This window comes from Botryllus schlosseri, chromosome 7, assembly GCF_051294905.1.
Source record: "Botryllus schlosseri isolate E-star chromosome 7, Bs_hap1, whole genome shotgun sequence".
Lineage (NCBI taxonomy): Eukaryota > Metazoa > Chordata > Ascidiacea > Stolidobranchia > Styelidae > Botryllus > Botryllus schlosseri.
In genome coordinates this window covers 21,493,901-21,520,961 of record NC_137242.1, presented here as the reverse complement: position 1 = coordinate 21,520,961, position 27,061 = coordinate 21,493,901, and the positions used below count along the sequence as shown (strand labels likewise).

Genomic DNA, 27,061 nt, shown 5'->3' with positions numbered 1-27,061 from the left:
AGAAATCATGAAATAGTTTGCACATTGGTTGTAAAAATAATAACTCACGTAAAATACAACATTTTGAAAGAATCATGTCAGACTTTGAGCTAGACGCCAAATATGATATCTGTTTCACTGCCAGTTAGTTGGACGGCATGCACTGCATACTGTCAACTGGTGTGCAGTACTTTGGTGCGTAACTTGACACTGCAATTCTTAGTGAGTCATGTAGATGTCCATTAGTGAGGCGTGTTATGTACTTGTAGCCTATTTGATGAAGTTCGTGTCAGAAAAGCTCACACGTAAGTGCAGCTATATGTTGGGGCTAAATTTAGAACGTCCGGTTTTTACGGGCGACCTGGTGCCCGCGGGTACCGCGTTGCTGACTCATGCTGTATGGTTTAGCACCAGATTTTGACTAAAATAATGTCTGCCATCACTTTCGGTCAATCCTAAATATCACTACCCGCCTTTTTTAGTCATCCGCATCTCATAAGCTACATGGATGTCCATGATTCTTCTTCTATATTTTCTTTAAAGGCAACCCTGAGCATTCCAATTGCTGCAACCCGGATGAGAACCACTGAGTTAACTTGTAGCAGGACTGACTCTTCGGTGGAGGTGGAATCGGGATGTATATGGATTAGGTCGGAACAACCGAACCTCTTCGTCGTTGTTGTTTGGTCTTCTTGGCATTTTGACATCTATGGTCGTTTTCACCTGGCGGATTATAACTATCATGATTATTCTTTGTCAGAAACTTGAGTGCAGCCTTATTCAACTTCACTTCTTCTCACACACAGATGTAGCGTGTGTGCAATGATTTCAAGTTTAAAAGGATCTTTGAACACGTGACCCTCTCGCGCAAGTCATAGTTCTATAAGTTTTCAAAGCGCTGTTCATCACAACTACTTTGCCTGGTACCCAAAATGAGATTAACTCTTTATCCTGTTAATTGGCTTCGAAGCATATATGTTTCGATTTTTAGGGATTTTGTTCAATTCAATTCGGCCTACCAGGATCACATCATACGGTATCGAAAATGATGCGAATGAACTTCGTATCGTTTCGAATACTCGCAAATGATGTGCAGAATATACTGGATTCAACCGGAGTTTAGCATAGTGCAATGTTATGCATGGTATTGATGGCATTAATAAAAGTTGCAAAATAGCTTGTTGCTGACACTGAACACAAATTCCTCCTCAATTTACATTAACAGCTTGAAATGCGTACGTCGTTATATTGCTTGGGTTGCGGGTGCCGGGCGCAAAATTTCAATTTAGAGTAGCTGCACTATATGCAGACACGGCATTGGACAGCGTTAATGGTAATTAAAGTGATGCATGCAGATTTTGTCTCCCAGTACAGCCGTAGGCAATCCTTAGCTATAAATTGGCACGATGCAAGAGCACCATACCATACGTCCGTGTGTCGCATCATCGCAACAAACCGCTCTCACAGGTTATCTAGGCAGTTGAAATAACTTGTCTGTATGGAGTATACTGGAATCAAAGCATTGATTGTTGTCCTGCTTCTAGCAGCAGTGTTTGCTGCACGACGTAAGCTCATGCGATTGCCTCTTTTTAAACTCATAGTAGGCCTACATATACCAACTGAGACTGATTTTGTCATAATGATAATGATAATGTAGTAATCATAGTAATGATAATATTCATGGATGTCTGCTAAGGTATTGTTGGAAGACTCTGCGAATTTGTGGTTGAAATAAGTAGGCTACATTTTGTTTCGCTGACAATGCCTGCCGTAATAGGCCAAATTTAATCCTCATGAGCGGAGTCTGAATGAATTAGTTGCCTAACTCTGTATCACAATGATAGGCTACCACTATCTTCACTCACAGCCAAGTGTCGTAAGCGGTTGTATACATCGAGATATGGACAGCAAAGTAGTTTTCAAACACTCGAAGGGCTGGAAGGTACCTGCAAATACAAGATTCGCACCTCGCCGGGACTGCACATCAGCCTTGTGTTGAACAACTATTTTCCGGATTCATCCACTGTCTCGGTGAGCCAAAAATGTCAATACCACTTCGGGATTGCGCTTCGTATTAATATTGCTATAATATTATAAACATTTATTCGCTAACACCGCTGGAGCCCATTATATATGTTAGATATGTTTCGTTGCATAGGGAATTATTTTGGCCACAAAGATATATGTGCAATTGCCTTATACAATACATGCATACGATTAATTTATATAGGTCGATTTTGTGTGGGATACTTGATCTGCTAATCAAAATGGTAATCCTTCGACCCAGTACAAAAGTAACTGGTAAGCAGAAAAACACAACGAACGGCGCGTTTGTAAAATGTTAAAAAGGTTCAGTGACGGCATTTTGTAGCGATCTCTTGGTATTGGCTGAAAACGGTCTGGTATCGTCGGGATGTCGACTGTATATTTGGGATCTCAATTTGTACAGGGATTTGAGACTCTCGCTGTATCGAGGATTTAAGTTTCAGATTTAAATACCAAGGCTGCATGTTAGTATAGGAGATGGATTAGATATTACCGCAAAAATACATTTTCAAATTACAACCTCAATTTGTTCAGGATTTTAGCGTATAGGCCCTTTTTCCATCGGACACGCAGACAATATATTTTCCCAAAGTTGGCAATTGAATAGATTGAATGTCACTTACACATCATGAGTGAGAAAATAGAGCGGAAGTATTTTCGTGACATTCTTTAGGGAAACTGCGTTATTGCCGTCTATTTCACACGGGGACAGAGAATTTATCGGTTTTGGAGTGACACTCTCAGAATAAAACCGTGTAAAACAATGTCTTGCAAGACATGCTCGTTGGTGATTGTTATCATAACTAACTGCTCCAATATTTAACCAACCATATTTCTGATCAGATTGTGGCGAAAAGAGCATCGACCTTTACCAATGTACTCATTCCGCCCGGACCGCAGGCTCGTCTTACAGTCGAAGCATCCAGAGTGATATTGACAGTTCAGACTTTTGCATCTGCAAGAGCGATTAACATCACTCATGAACCGGTTATACCTGCTGGTACGTAATTCACCCAATGTAACAGCAATATTGCACGTTGTCAGTAATCGGCAAGTTTGAAAGCTTTATCACATCGAAATCATTTGGTGCTGGTCGAATATTGTTTATGGTCCGTACATTCAGTTCATTGTGGATTGATGGGTACAAATATCCATGACACCGCCTGTTATTTTGGGTACATTCCGTATAGAAATAAAATTAGATTCCAAAAGATTCTGTATGTTTTTTGGGAATCAATGGACTATATCATCGGCTTCATCTGCAATATTTCCTAAGAGTTATTAGAGTTGGCTAATTTATATAGGGTATGCTGTAGCGACGTTGTGATGCTATATGCAGAATAACACGATGATGCGGAGTTGATTGGAAGCTTTATGGATAAACCAACAAGGATGTTCAGTCATGAATTGCAAATGAGGAATCCTGTCTATTTGGATCCGTGATTCATGAAGAATACTAGCCCAGATTCAATTTTTTCTTTCGATTCATGTCCTGTTAGAAATTTATCTATGGACGCTGTACACTGTACAGTGTAGGCCCACATCTCCAGAACAAGAAACAAGACTTTACGGCGCGAACATTTTTATGACGGCTTTATCGGCACCAGGAGATATTATGGTGACCGAAGGTTTAAGAGGCCAACACCCGTCACCGCCAGTCAATCAACCATGACTCTAGATTTGAAATAGAACAGATTCAAAGACTTTAGCAGGAATTGGATAGAATAGAGGTCCATGATATCTTAGGCTGGATTAGGGCTTTACCTTAGACGTATAGCATTCATAATATCGAACCATCTTCATGCGACTTGGAATATATGCTAGTCATTATCGAATTTGGAAATGATTCCAAAAGAAATTCTGGCTTCGCATTTTACTTGGAATCTGAAACGTTGATCAGTAGCGGATTTTAAAAGATTTTATCCACTTCTGTGCTATGTACGTGTAGCTATACTTAAACACGATGAAGTTTTTTTTTCTTTGTGGCAGACGGCAATTTCGGATACAGACTCAAAGTCGGCAAAAAACCGAAAATGATATCGACGCCAGGTTTTCCGAGGTTTAGATTGTCAAGCGGCACCAGGTCCGTATGGAACGTTACTTGTAAGAATGGAGGCGCCGTCGGTATTGATATCCTTCGTCTATATACATCATCCGATGAAGATTTTGTTGAGGTACGAACGCATAATCCTCTATAGATATATCCAGCGGCGCTATAGGCTGACTTGTGCAGTAATTTTTATAAATGTCACATAGAGCTCTTCAAGAGTAAGTAAGCCTTAATAATGCGCAATATGATGAAGTCTGTACAGCAAAGTAAATCAAGGCGTACACAGTACTACACCGAATTCAAAAACAATATTTCTGTTTACGGCAATGCTATTCATTGCCGTGTTAATTAGGATTTTGGTTTGGATGGTTTGTCTTCATGCTGTTAAGGTCACGTGTGAAAAGTAAAATATTGATATAAGCGTATATCGGTCGCTTTCTAAATTGTTAAGTATCTACGACATTGTACGAGCCAAGACGTGGCGGAAACGATATGAGTTTTGGTGCATTCGCTGCGAGGGAAATACGTGATCAAAATCAGTTAATTCTATACTGGATTCGAATATTATCAAAGTATCGGATTAAGTCACCGACAAATACCTATATCAAAACTTTTTCTTCGCGAAAGCTAAAATTGGAGTCAGTATATAGTTTTGATATTGCGGGCACATTTTGTAAATGTTAGATAAACAGTGGTGCGGAGCGGATCGACAAATTCTCTGGTCCTACTCCGATTCTGTTTTCAAAGCTCTGGTCCGTCTCCGGTATGACTCCAAGGCCAGAGTCTGGAAATGACCGTGATCCGGTCCTAAGAACTCCGATAATAGTTATCTACTCACAGGACCAATACCAAGCCCAACCCTTATCTGAACTAATCATGCAAACTTGGACTTAACATGTGGTTTATTTCCATGGACGTTTCACTTTACCAATTGATTCGAGGGTGGAAGAGGGCATGGCTGTTCTATTCTTAGTACAAAGTATTGACCGGCTCCGAACGGGCTCCGGTCAAAAATGAGAAAATCCGTCCGATTATCCAATCTGGATCCGGTCCATGCTCCGATCTAATACATACGTAGAATGAATGAAACGGAATTCTTTACAGTCATCTGTGATAAAAATTATATTTCAGGAGGAATCTACGCTTTGATGTGAGTAACTATTCAGGCCATCCTTGTCGTTGTAGATATAATGGAACTTTGAACTTCCGTAGGTCAGAGAACTGAAGAAGAATAGGTTAATCGCAAATAAATTGAGGAGTATGAGTAAATGCTGCCAAAACCAAGGATAAGCGTTAGAAGAATAACATCATCGTACTCATCGTAGTAGTATTTTAAATACCAATAGAAATGCGCATGCAATCGATTTATAAGCACTCATTTCGAGCCACAATAACGTTGATTACGTCACTGAATGTTCTTAATTTGTATTGCATTGAATTATATTTTAGATATTCGATGGCTCCGAATCTATCGGAAGATACAGCGGCAGGAGAAAGAGGATAACCGCCCGCGCCCAAAGTGGTAGGATGCTAATACAGGTGCACACCGAAACTTCAGCGTCGAAAGGCTTCAAAGCGAAAGTTTTCTCAGGTGGATACAATGGAGCAAAAATGCACGGAAAGTGCATATCATCCACAATCAATTAAAATTTACTGATTTCATAAAACTTGAAATTCAGTCCCGACGGTTCGTACGCGACGTTATTGTTAGATAAATAAACACAGTTTGCGATCTGTTTAGGCGAATGGAGTGTACAGTAGCACGCTTTCACATTCATACCCTGGTCAGTGGTCATATTATGATTACAAACGTTGCAGCGTCCTTACGGTTGCAAGTCACAGTGAATCTTACTACAAATTTAATAGATCACGTTCAAAATCCAAGTGCTAAAAAAGAGCCATAAACAATAACGAGTCTGTCAAAACAAGGAGTGTCTAAATCAGGGTTTCCAACCTATTTTACGCCTTGACCTACTTAAAGATTTTATTTTCAAATCAGCCTCTTCAACCTTTTTAAAAATCCATTTTCAAACTTTTGAAAAAAACTTGAAAACGGTTTTTCATACACGCTTTTACAGTACCACATAATAATATAACATACATAATAACAGAATACATTACGTATTCAGATTAACAGGTTGAGCTTGTTTTTGCTCATGTGTTTCATATTGAATATCCAAGATATTGCGCATATTTTCAGAAGTAACATCACTGAAAAATCACATTCACAACGACATGTTACGACATGCAACGGCAACGATATTCCCGATTTTGAATGTTTCCGTATTTTGAGAGTCTCTCTACATTAATGTATCAACAATTCGTTTTTATGACACTCGCGATTTTGCCCGAATTACAATTTTAACTCATGTTGTATCGTTTCGTGTCAAGCACTAACTTTATTCTGGCCATTACAAACTTGTTGCGGTGTCTGGCACGACGATATGTTATAGGAAAGATGATATGCACATGATATGCAAAAAACTGTTATGTACTTTCCTTTGGTGGAATTTTTTCTGTGGACTCGGTTTACGAGTATAGAGTGAGTGTGACTATTATATAGGCTGCAATATTTTAGCTATCAATGGTTCGTTCATTTCCCACTATGGTAACAAGTGTTTTCGCAGATCCCTCTGCAGCTGGACGCACGGACGCGGATTCGGCCAGTGAAGGCAGTGATGGTAAAGGTATTTTATCAGCCTGACGCATCACCCTTTCTCCTAATGGTTGTATTCAACTTTTAAGCAGTACTTCGATGCCACAACCGCATGAAAATGACGTCTAGGGGAGTGACCATCACGGACAATTATTCGCGAATATCATGCAACAATGAAGAGATATGCGGCAGAATGGTGGTGGAGGGAACTTCGAATATGGGGGGACACCAGCGACGTAAGGGTTTCTGTTCACAGTCAGTGATTTTAAGCCAGGAAAACGTTCGACGCAATATTCGATTTGTACCGGTCGCAAAGACGAACTTGTTATACTGGTACATGGAGACGCAAAATGTCAAGCGGTACCGCAACTTAATGAATTTCGGAGTGCATGATTCTCAATCAGAATCATAGGAATCAGGTTTATGTGTCTTCGTGATATGTATTCCTGTATGCATCTTTATGATACGTATTTCTCAATTAAAGGTCACCATAGTTGAAAATTGTCAATTCAATAAATCTATACACTAAATTGAACATACACTGCACACTGTAAATTGCACTTATTAAAATGTCAAGGCAAGGCTTCTAAAACTCTATCATATCCATTTGTCATTATTATTACTACACTGATTCCAATCAAATATGACCCTTTCGTTTGAAACCATACTAATAATCTATACCGTATATAGGCTTACGAGATTTAGATTGGTGTTGGCTCTCTATTATATAGAACCCGCAGAATAATTGCAGTATATGGCATATGAGCCATGCAGCCACATCATGCACATTTAAGTGCACGCAATATTGATGTTATCCTATCATCATTATCATCATTATCCTAATTATCGCAATCATATATGTATATATGGACAAATATATATAATTGCCCTTACGGATATATTACAGGGTTATGCTTAATCGTATAAACTTCGTGTATAAGATAAATAAACGCGTGCCTAGAACAAAATAATAACACTAAGACGTAATACTATACTGTTATTCGTTTCGCAAAATCTTGAATCGGTGGAGATTTATCTATGTGATTAGGGGTTTTATTGCTTTTAGCTCGAAGTGCCGCTGCAGCTTATGTCATAGATTATGTGCCGTGCCAGCAAAACAATCGGCTAAATCGTGTATTGTAGTTCATGATCATTCGGCCTTTCCCGTCCAAAATCAGATATTTAGTCATTCCAAAATCGACATCAGACCGCAAATTTTACAATCCTGATCTGACCACACATCAAAACTCGTTTGCACTCCCACCGAAAAGAATGTGTAATTTACATACCAAAAAGCGGCACACGGTTGCAACACCTATAACCCTCTCCAATGGTTACGTATGGTCTCGCGGGGTATAGATAGAATATTTTAACCCACTTAACTAAGCTTACCATACGTCCTCCTTTGGGAGGATTTGTCCTCCTTCTTCAGGTTTTTTATAATGTCCTCCAAGGACGCCTAAATGTTCACCTTTTTGAGATTTTGTCCTCTTGTTTGATAATTATGGTTAAATATAGTGCCAGCGCTCCGGCGGCTATTTCGGGAGCTGAGTCGGAAGGTTGACCTTTTTTTAGTCAACCACCTATAAATTTGAAAGAAAAACTGTATTTTGGGAGCTGAGCGAGAAAATCGACCTTTTTTTAGTCAACCGACCGCGAAGTGGGAAAAATTAAACATTTATTCAAGATTCACCTTCGGTTTTCCAAGTTGAAAAATTTTGAAAAAATGTGCTCCTTTCCCGATTCCAAAATAAGATAACCCTAATTTAACCAAATTGGTAGGGGTGTATTTATGTAAATGACACGACGAGGCTCGATGTCTGTAAATCCCTTTTCAAATTTACGTTTATAAACGATATTGCGAGTCTCATTTGCGCAATGGGAAATTCGGACCAAATCAAATGTCGAAAGACAGTGGCGAACGGGCAAGTTTCCAAGACCCATTACAAACATGAATAAAAAGAAATAATCGTCACAGGTGATAATCCATCCCGCAGAGAGCGTCTTTCAGGTTAAACCAAACTCGAAGTTGACACAGCGAGTGCTCTTCCTGTCGCAAACCTTCTCATTGAACAGGGGATCCGGCAGTGACTCTGCACGCCAGACGGCCAGCAGAATTGAGTCCAAGACCTCTGTTTTCCAGGCCAGGGTGTAAAGTCTGACAATGCATCCTAGTGTTAATATTCATTATTTCTATACACTGTCTATAACTCCCCATTGAAGTATGGGTATTTTTTACTCAGTATCAAAACTCACATGAATGTAAAATGTCAATTTAGTACCAGAGGGTGTTGCTGACTCGAATGCGCTCCTCACTCGGCGTATAAATTATTTCCAATATGCATATCCGGTTCATATGGTAAATTCTACAATCCGGTGGCCTAATTTGTTATTGTAAATAGTATGTTTTGAACCTAGTGGAACAGTCTGAAGCATTTTATTCATTCTTCATTCAGAGGTAACGCATGAGATAATGCATTGCATCGCGTCTTCGCAATGCGACCAAGAGTGCGACGGCGCTTCGCAAGACATGCAGGGATTGATCGTGACTTCGTGTTCCCTGTCTTGCTGCGTCACCGAATTTTGCAACAAATCGCCTGGTGGCCCTGACGCGCCGCCATTGACATCCTCGTCTATGCCGACACCCACAGGTATGGAGTGGCGTCACACTTTGAATTCGGGAATATCCAGCCCCCAGATAACCTCATGTGTGATTGCACGGTGTTGTCTACAATCCGTGTTTTAGATTGTCAGAGCACTTCGACAGACAGTGCAGCGATACTATAATAATAGACCAGGGGTGGGCAAACTTTTGAGCTCGCGGGCCGCATTCAACATCTAAATCCATTCGCGGGCCGCATTATATAAAATTGAGATTATATGGTGAGGACATGGAGATTATATATGTTCCTATATAAAACAAAACAAACATTGCTGTGATGATATCGTACACACGTCAGAAACATAGTGGCGAGATTTCATAGGCTGGTCGACCTCATTAACCAATTTGTCAAAATTATAGAGACGAAAGTCGTTTGTCCCGATTCTTAGAACAGGATTGCAATTTAAATCTATGAGCAGCGATTTGTTCATAGATTTACTATAATTCCACTTTTGGCTCAGTTCCAGGACACAATACTGTCAGCATCATAACCATGTTAGCTTCAGACACGCATCTACGATGTGTAGATAAAATATAAATACCCCAATTCTACGCATACAGAGAACGAATCTACCTACGACACGCGCAAATCGTTTCTATAAGCACATCACTGAAATAATTAAAACTGCAATGAAGTGGTCAATATGAAATCCCACTCGTCATCCGATTTATGTCAATCTCGTTTAGGATTTCTGTGATGTTTAGTAGTTGAAACCTTTCAAACTGCGTGCGCCTTGAGATCGGGATGTCGCGCCAGAAATTAATCATAAAGTAAGGAAGTGTTTACCTCAGAACTGTGGCTATTAAATTTTTTGAGACAGGCCCCCCCCCCCTTGTGATGGTGAAAAATTTCGCGCTACCCTTATCGTCATATCACCAAATGCAACTAGTGTGCTAGCAACCAACAGATAGTTCGATGGCACGGAGGGTTACGAATGTGGATCAGGAATTTTGAAATGTGAAATTGAGACTAAATACAGAGCAATAATCATGACGCGAATGAGAATCGCGCGGAGCGCGAAGATTTTTTTCAGTGGAGGGAGGGCGTACCCCAGTTTTAGAACCACTGTCTTCGAATTATCATGGTGAAATATACGAAGAAAAAGTTTAATGAAGTCCCTGCATTAATTCGATTTTTAGTACGGATTTTATCAATATTTTTAAAAAGTTTCTTTAGACTCTCGCGGGCCGCACAGAATGGTGTGGCGGGCCGTAGTTTGCTCACCCGTGTAATAGACCGTAAATCCATTATGGTTGAAATAGGTGTATTTATGTATATGGTGGTATGGTGGTATAATCCACAGCTGCAACACCGATGTATGCGGGTTCGAATCCGACCGAGGTCGCCTCAAGAACTGCTATCGAAGTGTTGGAGGTTTATCTAGGCTCCTCTTCGCCACGTGATCCGAATCAGCGGTGTCTTATAAAAAGCCTAGAATTGGGCCTTGCTATAAGTCGGTAAATACGGAATCAAAAATAAAGTATATCTGGCCTGGTGTAAAATGACCAATGCAGTCGAACCACCATGAATATCAAAAACAAAACAGCGTAGGTTTAAATCAGTTAAACGACATTTCAGGTACGAAATTGTGCTTTTCACAGGCTGCCTAATGGGTGGAAAGGAGTCAAATACAATAGCTCCAATGGAGCTATATCCAAGGGTTGTAGTTGGTTCTGCTTTCGTGTACAACCCAAAAAATTCACAAAAAGGTGTTGCCCGTTCGCTAAACCCATTATACACCCCTGGTATATATATCCATACGAATGGGTCTAATTGACTTATTTCCGCACGTTGGGAGACATTGAAAGCAGAATCTGATAACTGAAGGCCCCGTTTTTATGAATTTGATTTGAATAAAATCAGTGCGAATAATCTCCATAGACGGGTTGACGCGGGCCTAACGCCTACGCAAGACGATTTGTTGAAACGTGATGATATACGTAGGCTATATCTACCGGTTATCAATTGTATAATTTGATATCCCGTGCCAGAGCATAGTTAGCAGATCTAATTTATACTAACATTCGGCAGTGATGATTGAGACACGATCCGTTTAAACGCGACTATTGAGTTACTATGCAAATAACATAGATCAGTGGTTCTCAACCTTTTTGTCTTCGCGGACCCCTTTCGGACCGTCACGGACCCGCGGACCCCCACGAAATGTTAGTTCAAATGTAACTCAATTATCGTGCAATCGTCATTTGTCTTGTGCAAATGGTAACTGTAGGCTTTGTGGATGAACAACAGCAACATTACTTTTCTTGAAAATAAGATCATGTACTATTCATGTAGAAATTGAGTTGACTTCCATTATTGCAAAGCGAATTCTGCAACTGCATTTCTTGAAATATGTGGTCGTGTCATGAAAATTCGCGCCTTCGATTTGATATGAACGAGTGCTGACAATCCATTTCCACAAATATAGGTGATGGCGAATGTAATAATAACGTGTAACGCTTCCGACGACCCATTTGGGTACGATCGCAACGGCACTATTTTTTAATGAATATGTGACGTCAAGTCTAGTCATTTCTATCCAACAGCTTATCTTGAAGTTATCATGAAAAAAATGGTTATGTATATCACAAGAGAAAATGGATTTTTGTAAATATTTCGAAGTCAGCGTGATTGACCTTACTCATCCAACTTTTCCACCACAAACCCCAAGAACACAGCTCTAAACAGCAAAATGCTTGTATCGGTAGGATATTGGCAATTTAGCAATTAAAGCAAGTCTGCACAGTAGGATATTTTGTCTCAGACGGCCATTCTGTTGATGTGAGCTCTGGGGTTTTACTAGTAATGAAGCGAAACTGCCTGATGGTGATTTTTTTTATTTAGAAAATACAAATTAGGTTATCAACTATTTTAAGGCTTCGCGGACCCCCTGGAAATGCTTCGCGGACCCCCGTTGAGAACCACTGACATAGATGGAATGTTTTTCTAAAGTTTAAAAGCCATATCGACCTAAATTCGGGGTACAGGCAGAACTTCAATCAAATCCTATGTCTCTTGAGTATACCTTGAAACATGACTGTTGCAGGCGGAGGAAAATTAAAGATAATGATTTGACGTTGTATTTAAGCTGGAGCTGCTCTGCGGTGTCATAGCACAGGAGGAACTGTGCAGGAATCCGCTGCAATGATGTCTGGCGATCCTGGGCAGTCAAGCGTGTTATGTAACACCGGAGAAGTTTGTGCCTTGTATAAATTTCTCGGTACCGCAACGGAGCCGCATCATATGACAGAACCAAGTAAGGATTAGCTTCCTATTCCCGATTCTCTAATTTATCATTCAGTCTGGAACTATGTATGAAAAGATTGACAATGCCTATCGCTATGATTGGATTGTATGGAAACGAATCATTCAGATATTTACACGCAAGGATCTCCTATGTCAAGTTCGCTTACCGTCACATTCCATCTCATTTCTATGGCTTGTTGTCTTTCATTTTGTGTGCAATTGTGCATTGGGGCTGTTCATAAATAACTTTGTTTTCCGGATTTCAGCCATTCACTCATTAGATTTTGGACTAGTCTAAAATACGCTGCACACCACATTTTGATCAATTCTAACAAGTATAAGACTCTGCAGATCCAATTATAAATTTTAATTTATTGGTGAAAATTGAAAAAAATTCAAATATTTCTGGCAAACCCATGAATTTGTTGAGTTGTCTTCAAAGACGATGCAAAACAAATTTGACTCAAATCTAACTAGTAGAAGCTGAATTATTGGAGTTTTTAGTTGATAATTCTCGGATTACCCTTGATTGGTGGATAATAATCCGAGAATCATCAACGAAAAACTCAAATAACTCAGCTTCTTTCATAAGGTTTACAGAAGCCTTTGATTTTTTTAAAATTTTCCCTGATAAATTAATAATTTTAATTGAATTTGGGGAGTCTTATACTTGTTAGAATTGAACAAAATTTGGGGTGCAGCGTTTTAAGGGTAACCTGACAATTTAATCAGTGAATGGCTGGAATCCAAAAAAGTTATTTTTAAACAGCACTATTATGCATGCTTCTGATTTACATATTCTAGTGGTCAAGGTAACAAAATGAACCCGAACTAGGACCAGATTGGAAATTCGAGGTAAATTAATGGACTTATGTATATAACTCTGCTTGCTGTAGTGTGGAGATATTCAGCAATGTGCCAGCCTCTCGCTGACTGCAACGAGCAAGCTTGCACGGCTCTTTCCCTCGCTAACAACATGCAAGTGACATCATGTGAAGCGAAATGTTGCACCACTGATATGTGTAATGATCCCGGGGAGACGTCAGTGCTTTCTACGCAAAGATCACCGCAAAGTAAGTCAGTCTGGTAGTGTCACATATATCCTTATATTTAGGAATTACAGAATTAAAACTTCAAATATGTTTCTTTACCATACATGATCATTGATCAAGTAGTTTTCAGTATAATTGTGTGATTCCCAACTTGGATAACACGCATATAATGTTACATTTTGATAATTGGGTACAATCCCTCTATTTTTACGGAATAAAATTCAATTTGAGACTAATTCAAAGATCTACACCACATTTGCAAAACAACTACACGAAATCTATTACAATTTTTCTATATCGCCATTCGTAGAGGCTCAAAGAACCGTTGTTTTCTGCACTACATACTCTACCAGCGCTTTATTATGAGTGGCGTTGGCATAGGCCTATACACAGGGTTGCCATACCGTCCTTATTTCTAAGATTTGTCCTTAATTTGAAGGGCCACGTCTTAGAAAACTAAACTGTCCTTATTACTAAGAAATGTCCTTATTTTCGACTTGTTCCTTATTTTGTCTTATTTTCCACCACATACAGAACTTCGATCGTTTTCCTCAGGTATTTGTGTTGCATAACGTTTTAAAATTATGCTTTTCCGTCGAGGTTTTATGACATTATAAATGAAAGGAACTCTCGGGACGTACACACCATAAGATTTGACTTCCAAGTGGTGAAGCTAGTGCAGTGAGTGGTGGTATAGCAGTTTCGTCTGTACCAAGCTACAGCAGCGGATGTCATTTTAGCAGAAACAGTAGTATACCAGTTTGGTGTACAGCAGAAAAGTTCAAGTGTGGGAAGCCAGCATTTATTGCGTGGTAAAAAAAAGCAGTGCAGTCGACATATTGGTTAAAAAGTAGTAAAGCTATAAATCATTGATAAATTTTTCTAAATGATATTGCACTTGCGCAAATAGTTTTAGCTACTAACAAGGCTAAATCTGATTAGTTAAAATGAGCAGACGTAAAAACGTTTTTCGTGACGGTTATGAGAGAATTCAAAGGTATCTAACAATAGATAACTAACCTACGGATAGATACGCAACACCCGTCGTCACGCTTGCTTGCCCGGCGGAAATTACTGCTCAGCAATATGAACGCAACATAATTGCTAATCCCATAGCTGACGACCCGCGTGCTTAAATGCAATAATGTTCATTTTATTTGAAGGCTACTGTCGCACTGATTCCAAAAAATATACAATAAAATCTAATCAGGGCAATGGAACCTCCTTGAAATACACCTCAAAGTCTGAAAACCGGCAATATTCCCCGATCTCAACATCGTAAATATGTTACTGGAGTTCTTGCTACGTACACTCAAAAATGATTTGGTATAAACTTTTTTTCATCTTAGTTGATGCTGGCGGTATCCCCCTATTTTATGGCGGTCAAGACCAAGGTTTATTTTAGGGTGGGGGCTGACGAAGTGCTGTTTCGGTCTTGAGTAAAGGTGAACCTAGACCCGAGATGTCGTAAGGTCCATGAAGCACTTTCAAATAACAAGGAGTTGCTGTCGTAGATTACTTCCGGCGAAAAGTATGGAATGTGATATGCCACTCCTCGTATAAATACATAGTATGTGCAAAAACGCTTTTTCGTGCTAATCTAATTTTTGACTGTCCTTATTTTTTGGTCCCTGGCGATGGCAACCCTGCCTATACATCTTATTTATGAGGTAATAACCAGTTGAATGCAGAAAAGAAATGGTTGTGGTAGTGTCATCACAGTTATACGATATTACTGTTGAACTAGTAGACGTTCCATCACGGCTTTCTTAAATTTCACAGGACTATGCTACGACGTTCTCCAAGCAGGAATGGGGGATTCCTACTTTTTATACAATATGACCTTGACGTCCTGTGGTGCGGGATACACCTGTGCCAGGTTCGAAGCTGATGCTACCATGAATGGGCTTGACGGTAAAGGATAAATTTATGCACATTCTTTTCATAACCAAGTCTGTATTGACAAATGAATTAGCTTCTGGATATCCCCGAAGACAACATGACATTATTACTGACGGCGCCCATCACAGTGTTGGTATGACTCGAGTCATGACTTGACTCGAGTCATTTTTTTCGTATGACTTGACTTGACTCGAGTCACTTCGCAAAAATGACTTGACTTGACTTGACTCGACGTATCAGAGATGTGGATTGACTCGTGACTCGGAGCACTATTTCTCGATTCAATTTCGAGTCATCGAGTGATCGGTGTGGAAAAAACATCGCTGTTGCATATGTTCGGATTGTTCGCGAAACGCTGGTATAGCATGTGAGAACAACCAATCATTTAATGATCCTGCGTGTTATTGAGCCTTTCACAAGTAAATTGACCGATCGGAGCTTACAGCATACGTTGTCGTCAACTATAGTAGAGAAGTGATCTAATAACACCGTTCTGCAGACTGCTCCTTGTGCTATGTTCATACCCTAAACAAACAGTTTGTTGGATTTTTAATAGAGTTCGATTATATTTAGGGTTACCATATTCTGGGATATAAAAATGAGGACACTTTTTTAAGATTATGAGAGTTAGTTGAAAAAAGCAGAGTTTGAATTATTTACTGGAAATCTTGTTGCGTTGACTAAAAAAAGGTCATCACTTTGACCCGACTCCCGAATGACCCACTCGAACGTACGCCTTACCTATGCCGATTTTGAGTTGGCCCGGTCCATTAGCCTAGCTGTAAAAGTTGTAAACGAGTTCGAATTGCTAACAAAGAGGACATTTTCACTTACCTGAAATAGGAGGACAAATCCTACTACTAGACAATGCATGGTAAACCTAATTATAGTATATTACAAGTCATATTGACACAGGCGGCTTGAATTGTATCTCATGAATGTATAGGTGGCTAGTGTATTGCATCATATCAATTCGTCTATACTTTCGGATGTCTGGTATTCTATTTTGTATTTTGGCTGATAATTATAGACTGACTCTATCCAGTTACTTCCGTAGTTTAGCAGTTCTACGTATGTGTGAGCGATACAAAGCTATTTTGCATGTCTACTAAACTATATGATCATTCCTCGATTCAAAAGGAATGACCACTCAATCCGTATATCAAACAGCTTGCAAAATGCAATCACGTAATCATGTCTTGTGCTTCGAAAGGCAACATGGCTTGAATTGTGACTTGATATGTGACTTGACTCGACTTGACTCCACTTGACTCGACTCACCTCCAAAAATCGAGGGACTTGACTTGACTCGAGTCGAAATGTGCAATGACTCGAGATGACTTGTGACTCGAATGTAGTGACTTGATCCCAACACTGGTCCAATGTAACGTTAGCTGTGAGTGAAAGCGAAATATCAGTGATTCGAAGCCAATTGTTTGTGCAAGGTCCGCCTCAAAAAGACTGAAAGCTCAAAACATGCTCGATATTGCTAATCGTTTTGTAGTCGACATGAAAAGAAAGCTCCAGGTTTTTCTACTTCGTTATCGACCATGGTTGCAGACGCATGACAGAAGCATCCCTGGGAGTGTTTCCTATCATTGATCGGTATCAATCAATGTACTTTCAGTTGCGGTTGTATATGGCGCGTGTTTTCCCGAGCAAGCATGCAGTGCTCTCACCTGCGATGTGCTATCAGCCGTACTGCCCGGCATAACCCTGAAAGATTGCCGATCCGGATGCTGTCATTCGGATGAGTGCAACAACCAACCAATTCCTACCACGAATGCCACTGGGATTGTCTCATCTTCAACTATGTCTCCAGGTATTTCAGCCTTAGGCTATTATATCCTCGCTTGTCTATAAGCTGAGAATTTATATGGATTCGCATGATATTTGTATCATCCACATTTGACCTCACATTCTGTATAGAGAGAACTATATATATCGTGGGGATAAATGCGAACTCTTCGCCGGACAATTATATCATTGAAATCGAGCTATTTACAAGAAATGGAGTTTAATTATGACATGTTCCGAAGTAAATTCAGGATTGTAACTCAAACCCCAAGTCTAAGACGTTTTTTTGGATCTACAAATATTCAATGCATTCATATGATGCGTGTTAATAATTCGTTGAGGATTTTACTTATGTTGCCATACGACACGGCCTTAAGAGATTCGGGTCTTGCTCAACTCAGGCTAAAATGTAGTTTTTAAGATTGGGGTTAAGAATAGCGTTAGCTTGGTGTAGGGTCCGTTTCATGGTCAAAGATAGCGTATATATAGGCTTGTTAAGCGTCCTTTTTATTCGTTTGACCGACATCACATTTGAGTGACAAATTAGTGTTATCTTGAGTAACACATCGAGAAGTATTGTTAGTGGCTTATGTAGATGTATTTTCGCTTAGTCTGATATATTTGCGCTAAGCTCAAGTGGGCCAAGATAAGGGTTGAAGTTGGTTATATTAGCTCTCAAGTCGGAATGGCTTCAGAACACACCCCTTGTATACGTGAGAAATCACTTAGGCCTACGTGGTGGAAGAATAGTGTCTTAGCGTCACATTGAAAGGCGCCATGTCAATGGGGTTGATTTCATACACATCATTCTTACGTGTTTTCTGGAAACCGCATTGTCTCGAAGCTAGTTTTCTGGTAATGCTTTGCATTTACACCTTGTTCATTATGCAAGCCCATTGCCCATGCCCATTTAATTCAGAACATTAGTTCTTAGCATTTTTGCAACAGCATCTGCCACTTATCGCACTACTTCAGATGCTGTAATTATCGAATTTTTAAGCTGTAACATCGCTTGTTGCTTGCTTATTCACTCCTCGGTGACTGCATTTGTGCATCAACGGAGTGTTATGTATAGGCTACTGATAGGTTCCCATGTAAATTAATGGAGACTTTACTATTGCAGTTGAAGGATCGTCAAACGCGATACAATGTCACGACCGAATGCAAATGAAAGGCATTGGAATGACACTTCCTGGCAGCAAAAATGACGTTGTAACTTGTCCACCGGGCTCCCGGTGCATGTCAATGACGGCAAAGGCTGGCCTTGCGTCATTGCCCGCTGGAATGAAAGGTGAGTAGCATCTTCTGATATCGGCGCAAGCATGAACTCTGAATATAAATGTGGCTTTTGGCGTGTGAACGAGTTGGAAGGAATATGTATTGTTGAAGGTTGCATTAGGTTATCCGCCATAGGAAACGTGGTGTACTACAACGCATTCCAACACTCCATAAAATTGTTAGGTTAAGCCTACACACCAAATTTGGTTCAATTCCAACCAGTAGCCGCATTGCTACGGGAGAAGAAAGTTTCTATTTATTATATAAAATAAATAATGAAAAATTTGAAATTTTTCTGTTCACCCATGAAAGTATTAGGTTGTCTATAAAAACGATGTTCTTCAAATCTGATTCAATTCCAACCAGTAGAAGCGGAGTTATTGCCGTCAAAAAATTTGGATTTGAATAAAATAGTATTTGGTCACAGAGTCTATTCGCAGCCAGTTAAGCCGCCCGTCACGCAAATCGGAATTTATTTCGTGTCAGCCCAAAAACAGCATGACATTACGAACGATAACACTGGTCAACACATTTTTTTAGGCAGACAGAGTAAGAGTGGTTTTAGGGGTTCTGAAGGGCACTGATTCCGAATATGACCTTGGTTTTTTCAAATTGGCTCTTGTTGTGGATATATCCCATGGGGCTATTTTGACCGAAATCTCCCATTTTCGCGATAATGACTAGATATAAAATCGGCTGAGTCGTACTATAAAGTTTAGAAAATCAATCTACTTGTTATTTTTACACACAGAATACTCTTTTAAATAAAAATACAGCAATAGGACTATATTTAGGAGTTACAGATTTTCACGGATATCATGTAGGCTACATAAAGAAATTCCAGTCATGTACATAAGTATTTACCTTGACACTCAAATAACGTGGCATTAATTCAATCAGTTTACGTCAACCAGCTATTGTAAAGTTGAAATAATCAGTTGGAATATAATATTATTGATCTTTTTAAGTCACAATTGTTTTTTTGTAAGATTTTCGCCTGTAAGCTATATTTAGTGAAGTTTCTTGAAAGTTTGCGGCAATGGTCCGACATAATATGTTCAATTGTTCAGCTCATCTGCCCTGATATCTTTCTTTTGTTGTTCTGATGTCTTGGTAGAACCTCTCCCCTTGCTAATCAACAAGATGATCAGGAAATATATCAAGAGTTCTGAACAGGAAGTGAACTTTTATGCTCATGTTTGTGCTCAAGTGTTCGTTATGCAGATACGAATTTTCGGATCAACTGTTTGTTATTGGGTGCTTATGATCATCTAAAAAGTTTTATTTACTACATCTTAGGAGAAATTACATGCAGTGAACTCCTTCTTATTGTAAAATTGGAATCTTTCATCGGTATTCGAATATACCAGATACCAGATTCAAGCTTCTCGTTTGATAGGGTTACAAGGTATACCCACTTTGTTGACTCAGCGGAAAATTATCAATTTACCAGTCGAAAGAAAGGAGACGCATATGAGTATTGTAGTTAAGCCTTCCAAGGACAAATTCTATAGTTTTATACTCATCTTTAATCTTGGTAGAATGACCATTTGATACAGGAGAATATGTATTTCCGTTGTGCAAAAGTACAAATTTTAGGCTTCAAAAACTGCTTTTTTGACAAACAAATATTTTGCATCATGTCCTGTTGATATTGATAGAATGACTTAGATAGACATGAGGATTCTTTATAGTCAATTAGTTATTTATACGCAGTATAACTAGGGTTACCATATTTTTGTGAAGCAAATTCGAGACACTCTTTAGCGCCCACTAGCGGATTTAAAAATGAGGTGACACATTGTCTGTCAATATGACGACACACTAGCAAAGCATTGCCCATCGACTGTATACAGCAGTGGTAATGTTACGCGAAGGTCTGCGAGGTTGTACGCGAGTAGATTCTTTTTTTTTCGACAGAAGGGAGTTATTAGTTCAGGTGGGGTTAATTTTGAGTTTCTGAAGCCGATGTCGTTTGGGTAAGGTCGTCGTCGTCGGTAGGGGCTATCCCGCCAGTGACGGCGTACGGCGAAGAGATCTATGGTCGTAGAGCATTGGGTTTCTTACCTAACCAAATTTCGTTTTAGTATATATTTGAACACAAGAATTTCAAATAGATCCACTACCTACACTGTAAAACAGTGGTTCTTAACCTTGCCCACAGCGCCCCCCAGGGGGCGCTGGCGACTTTGAAGGGGGGCGGAAGCGCTCAGGGGGCGATATGGGGGGCGCTGGGCTCAGGGGGGCGGTATGGGGGGCGCTGGAGAAAAATGGCTTTGCAGTAGATGATTTGGTGATAGGACTTATCCTTAATGAGTATTCAGGGCAAATTAACACCGAAAACTTCGCTACTTATAGCCTACAAAATACATATCGGTTTGATTGTCCATGGGCGTCTAAATGACTGACACCGAATGTTCCTGTCTTGGCAATCTGAACCCCAGAAGACGAATTCCATCTGGCAGGGAAAAATTATATGTCAGTGAGGAAATACCAATCTGAAATTGGTGCGTCTTTTAGTTTAGTACGATTGGGCGACAGGGATATTCCTGTTGGGCGATATCCCCGTTGAGCGATTCTATATTTTTTTATATTGCAGACAGGGGGGGTCACGAAATAACATCAACGAAGTCATACCAACGGGCTCACCCGCCCGAACATGTTTAATTATTAGTAACGGGCCCTACAGTTTTCAAGAAACCTCACAATGTTCGCGTCAACTTTTGATGAGTCTGCGCACAGTCAACAACTCACTGCGCTGACCCTTGGATAACAGTGCGTAACAACTAAAAAAAGGTAATAACTTCGGATTTGTTGTGCGCAACGTAGATTTCCTGTGCGCTGAGACCGTGTCAGCACTGCGCACGTGCGCATCTTAGAGGGAACATTGCACCTCACTCAGCTCTACCGGTAAATGTGTTTACATGAGCAGAGAGAGGATAAAAATTGATCTCAATTTACATGCAATTCCCGATGATATTGACCAATTTAATCATTAATTAGTGAAATTTTTCGCGCTTCGCGCGACTAGGCGAGCATAGCTGCCTCAGTAAATGGACACCCAATGTAGATACCTAATAGGCTATCAGCCAATAGCGGACAGCCTAATAGAGGTCTGGGAGTGAAGTCTCCCGGAAGTTTGGTTTATCACCCGATGGGGGCCCTAAACCAACGTTTTTTGTTTGGAGGGGGGCTGACGAAGTGCTGTTACGGCCCTGGTAACGAATAATTGTACCTGCGGGCACGTCCGAATATGTTTCATTATCAATTACGTGCCCTTTATTTTCCTATACAACAGCTCACTCAGTGCTACTGGTAAATCTGATAACGTGGGCTGAGAGGATGAAAAGTTTATAGCGAGTTATATATGTAATTACCACCTTTCCATTCATGCATTATAGAAAATTTGGTACCTAGGACGACCAGGCCACACAAACTTTGCTGACCATCAAAATCACGATATGGGGATCGTGGGGGCGAAGCCCTCAGAGGTTCAGTTTATCACGCTATGAGTGCGCAAGGCAATCGTTTTTAGGGGGGTTGACGAAGTGCTATTACGGCCCTCCCTCTTACTCATTGTGTTTATTACATTCCTTACAATATGAAGTTGGGGGGCGCTGGCGCACGATAATTTTTGAAAGGGGGCGCTGGAAGAAAAAAGGTTAAGAACCACTGCTGTAAAACAAAGAACCTCGATTTACCGCGAAATGTTTGGAAGCACGGTAGCCAGACATTTCGTAGTAATGTAACATTACCGTTAGTCAATGTAAATTTTACTTACACTCGTCCGGTAATCTCACTTTACACGCCAGACTGTAATGCTACAGTCACCTCCAGTATATCCAATCGACATGTTTGTTCTCCTGTACATTTACGACCGAGACCGTTATTTTACCGCCTACCTCCATACTCTGCTCTGCGGCAGGCTCCAAGGGGGCAGCAAAATGAGGCTGCACAATGTACACAAGGGCTGTTCAAAAATAACTTTTTTTTCCGGATTCCAGCCATTCACTGATTAAATTGTCAGGTTACCCTAAAAAATGCTGCACACCAAATTTGCTTCAATTCTAACAAGTATAGGACTCCGCAGATCCAATTAAAATTTTTAATTTGTCATGGAAAATTAAAAAAAAAAAATTTCAAATTTTTCTGCCAACCCCATGAAATTGTTGAGCTGTCTTCAAAGATGTTGCAAAACAAATTTGAGTCAATTCCGACCTGTAGAAGCGGAGTTATGTGTGTTTTTCGATGATAATCCTGGGATTATCATTAATCGGCGGGTAATCCGCAATTTATCGACGAAAAACTCACACAACTCCGCAATTTATCGACGAAAAACTCACACAACTCCGCCACAACTACTGGCTTCATCGATTACAGATATGGCTCTTCTATTTATTGTATAATATCAGCACGGCAGAGGGATTATAACAATTTTGAGTGAGTTTAAATAAATGAACTTGTATGGGGGGGGGGGGGGTGAATTTCTACGAAAATGGTTGATTTCAAATCGTATTTTAACATACTTCTAATTCGAAATCAGACAAAAGCAATGCATTTTTGAAAAGAACTAGTTTCATACTTTAGGATTTTGCAATAAAAAAAATTTGGAAAATTTTGTTAGTTCAGCAGTAACTTATGGCCTTCAAAAGCGGGACGTTTGGCTGACTGGTCGGGACGCCGGGACAAGACGTTAAAAAGCGGGACTATCCCGTCTAAAACGGGACGTAGGGCAAGCCTAAGTATAACATTAGAAAAAACTACGATTTTCTTCGTACCATGTGAAATATTTAGGGGCAAAAACGGTAATTTTGGGCGTTTTTAGCGGTGTAAATATCTCCTGACAAAGAGCCAATCTGACAAAACTAATGTGATATTCGTAATCAGAAACCTCAAAAACCCCAGAAACGGCTCTCAGATGTTCTGCCTAAAAATAAAATTTCATTTTGTTGACCAGTCTAATCAACCTAAATGTAACAGTATTGGGGAGAGAGTAGGTAAAGTTACTACTGCAGAAGCGGTAATTCAGATCAGCGATGATAGCAGGCGCACCAGCCTATTGCGTATCAGGTCTGCCCCACACCACACACAGTCGATAGTAGCACTTGAGCTGCAAGAGATGTCAGTAACCTCAGATCGTATGCCGCTATACACAGTCTATTGTCGCTAATTTGCATCACTAATAACAAAATACTAAATTGCAAATGTATGGCGAAATATCAGACATAAAATCGGCATTTTAAAACAAAAGGGTTTTGATTCCAACATGGAAGCTGTTTCGACCCTGGCTGGCTACGTCACTTCATTTATGTGCATTGCGGTATTTATTAACGTTGGGTAGGAAGTACCGATTCAAGAAGTCTGAGCTATCGCGGCGGTTCCCTCAAAAATCACTTAAAGACAAATGACTAGCTGAACACATGTTTGTTAACTGCATACTTTCCAACACCAAACGGAACCATTGGTCTATTGCCGACGGCTAAATGAATAGGAGAAATATTTGCTTATGACATCACAATCGAGATGTGTAAAGTATTACACTTGAGATAACATCGTACCATACTGCTTATTAACCTATGCGTCAACCTGTACTGACCCATAAACCTGCCTTTGTGATAGCTAGCCATCGGCTCATTGTAATTCGGATCTGGTACACCCCAGTACACTAGGATGGAGTGAAAAATGAAAATTTATGAATTTCAAAAAAGGGTCTTGATATATGGTGCCAAATCGTAAACAAATAAATTCTATCATAATTTTGGGTTCGTACACCCTCTAGTGGTCGTGCAATTTCACCGAACGAGCCAAAAACAGCTAATTTCGCCATATCTTGATCATCACTCACACTAGAAGGTCAGTTTTGGGCTTAAAAGATGCAGAAGCAACAAGTTTCTATCTCACTTCCATAGAACTTACTCTTAAAATTGAACAGAAAAAAAGTTATAAGCAAATTTCTGATTTTATAGGTAAAATTAAGCACTGAAGCAGTGGGTAGGATGTCAAAAGCGTGTAGTGATTGATCTTATGACTGAGCAACATACCCTATCAATTAGAACTACTAATCAAAACTTTCTCATACAAATGAAACCCCCTCCAAGCATAAATAGGGCTCGGGCATCGAATAGAGACTGCTAAAACTGTATTTAAAACAGCGTCCATTGGTAGTGCAGCGTCACGATATCGGTAAGTTTACAACAACGGCCCTCATGAGATTTCTTACCAAAATGCTGTCGTAGGGTTTGTATCATATTTGTCACAAAGCTCCTGAATGAAAGCACAAAAATTGAAAATACACATTCAAAACACAAACATCAATTCTATACTGGAAACAGAAAATGTTTGTAGCAGTATCATATGAGTATCAGTGTGCACAAACATTAAAATCATGTTTAGTATTGAAAGATTTCAGCTGCTTTCAAGACTTCAGTTTTTGCGTGATGAGGCTATCTCTACGTTTAGATCCTGGATCATGGGTTTTCATGGGTTTCATTTATGCTTGGAGGGGGTTTCATTTGTTTGAGCAAGTTTTGAAAAGTAGTTCTAATTGATAGGGTATGTTGCTCAGTCATAAGATCAATCACTACACGATTTTGACATCCTACCCACTGATTAAGTGCTTAATTTTACCTATAAAATCAGAAATTTGCTTGTAACTTTTTTTCTGTTCATTTTTAAGAGTAAGTTCTATGGAAGTGAGATAGAAACATGTTGCTTCTGCATCTTTTAAGCCCAAAACTGACCTTCTAGTGTAAGTGATGATCAAGATATGGCGAAATTAGCTGTTTTTGGCTCGTTCGGTGAAATTGCACGACCACTAGAGGGTGTACGAACCCAAAATTATGATAGAATTTATTTGTTTACTATTTGGCACCACATATCAAGACACTTTTTTGAAATTCAAAAATTTTCATTTTTAACTTCACCCTACTGTACACCCCATCCGAGTGGTACACCCTTTGCAAATTCTGGTACACCCTAGGGTGTACGACAACCCCGGTTGAAGAGCACTGCACTAAATAACAATAAACGCCATCAGTCTCATCAGTCTGTCAAATTAATTGTCAGATATCGGTGTCTAATGAGCATTGTCCATCTGCTAAATATCTGTGTACCGACTGGTTGTCCGTACCTTCTCTAATTCATACATGCCCGCAAAACGTAGCAGGCTAACAGTAAAATGCATTCCTTTCGAATAGTGAGGCTTTGATCACGAGGTGCCTATAATAGGCTTCTCATAATTGGGTCGCGATCTAAAATGTTTCAGAAATATACTGCTTTATGTTTGCTATTCTAAATCGAGCGTTTCGAACAAGTGAAAGTATTCGTCACCGACGATCCCCGTGTATAGGATACAGTGCGATGTTAATTTCTCCACAATTACATCCTTCATCGGCATACGTTTTGTTTCGTTCAGTGACGATCGACATTGGCAGCTGCGCTTTTCCGGGAACTACTTGTGATTCCAAAAGCTGCTCGTCCTACATGTCACAGATGGATGGGCTTACTATCGATACATGTGATACTTCCTGCTGCGATGGCAACTTTTGTAATGCTTGATTATGCTTACAAGTTCAAGAGGCGATTGAACCCAGCAAATGGATATAGCCTAAATAATCGTATATATCGCTTTATCAAGTGGTTTTTAACCAAGTCTATATCTCTATAATCGGTTTATATAGCCTACATACCACTTATGTCGCATATAGATAGATAGTTAGAAACCAAATGGGGCAATATCCCCCTATCCCAAGTTCGGATAATATCCTGTTGACATCACCGTTACCTGTGACGACAAATGCCACTGCTGAAAAAGCAAATTTCTCCTACTCGACTTTTCATGAGACGGTGTCCAATATGCTTTAGTTCAATTTGCACGGCATTTGCCGTGTTGCGGGAATAAAGAATTTTCGCTGATCTTTCTGCGAGTCAGTACACTGACCAGTTTGCGGTTTAGAAAAGTGAATCCAGCGTGCTCGATATTGCCCCCCAGCGGGTGATTTTGGGAAGCAAGGGGCGAAAATACCAAAGGGGAGTATAGGGAGCGAAAATGTTATAATGTTCAGGGAGATGGCTTATTCTGCCTATGACACGAAAGCTGAATATAAAATAGGTCAACTCAAGGGGAATTAGGTGCAAACCGAGGAAGACCTTTTTTTTAGCAAATTCACCAGCGATCAGGGTTAGGTGCATATTCCCCGTTTATATGCCCTCTTTTTAGGATCGATAAATTTGGGAGGCTAGAATGTGACCTTTATGACCTTATTTTAATCAATCAACCACAAAGTCGGGAAAAATTTAGAAATTGTTCCGGATTTTGCTGCAGAAGTTTGAAATTTTTTGAAAAAGTGTCCCCCTTTCCCTAATCCAAAATATGGTAGCTCTAGTAAAGCAA

The 27,061-nt window shown here is 39.9% G+C and overlaps 2 protein-coding genes across 5 annotated transcripts in view; both read left to right on the top strand.

The window, feature by feature from the left end:
- LOC145442920 (uncharacterized) overlaps window positions 1-27,061 on the top strand; it is a 263,740-nt gene that overhangs the window by 221,393 nt on the left and 15,286 nt on the right. The window lies entirely within an intron of this gene.
- Window positions 1,385-26,589, top strand: LOC145442802 (uncharacterized). 3 transcript variants are annotated; one of them, XM_080320813.1, is made up of 14 exons: window positions 1,385-1,544; window positions 1,847-2,010; window positions 2,869-3,025; window positions 4,015-4,199; window positions 5,525-5,666; window positions 6,703-6,756; window positions 6,824-6,967; window positions 9,188-9,382; window positions 12,483-12,650; window positions 13,537-13,713; window positions 15,475-15,606; window positions 17,222-17,416; window positions 18,515-18,682; window positions 26,084-26,589. In XM_080320813.1, exons 1-14 carry the CDS (start codon window positions 1,478-1,480, stop codon window positions 26,224-26,226), a joined length of 2,091 nt encoding a protein of 696 aa, XP_080176939.1. In that variant the 5' UTR covers window positions 1,385-1,477; the 3' UTR covers window positions 26,227-26,589. The 3 variants fall into 3 exon arrangements, with proteins under 3 accessions (XP_080176939.1, XP_080176938.1, XP_080176937.1); XM_080320812.1 differs by having other exon boundaries at window positions 6,703-6,762; XM_080320811.1 differs by having other exon boundaries at window positions 6,703-6,762; window positions 6,821-6,967.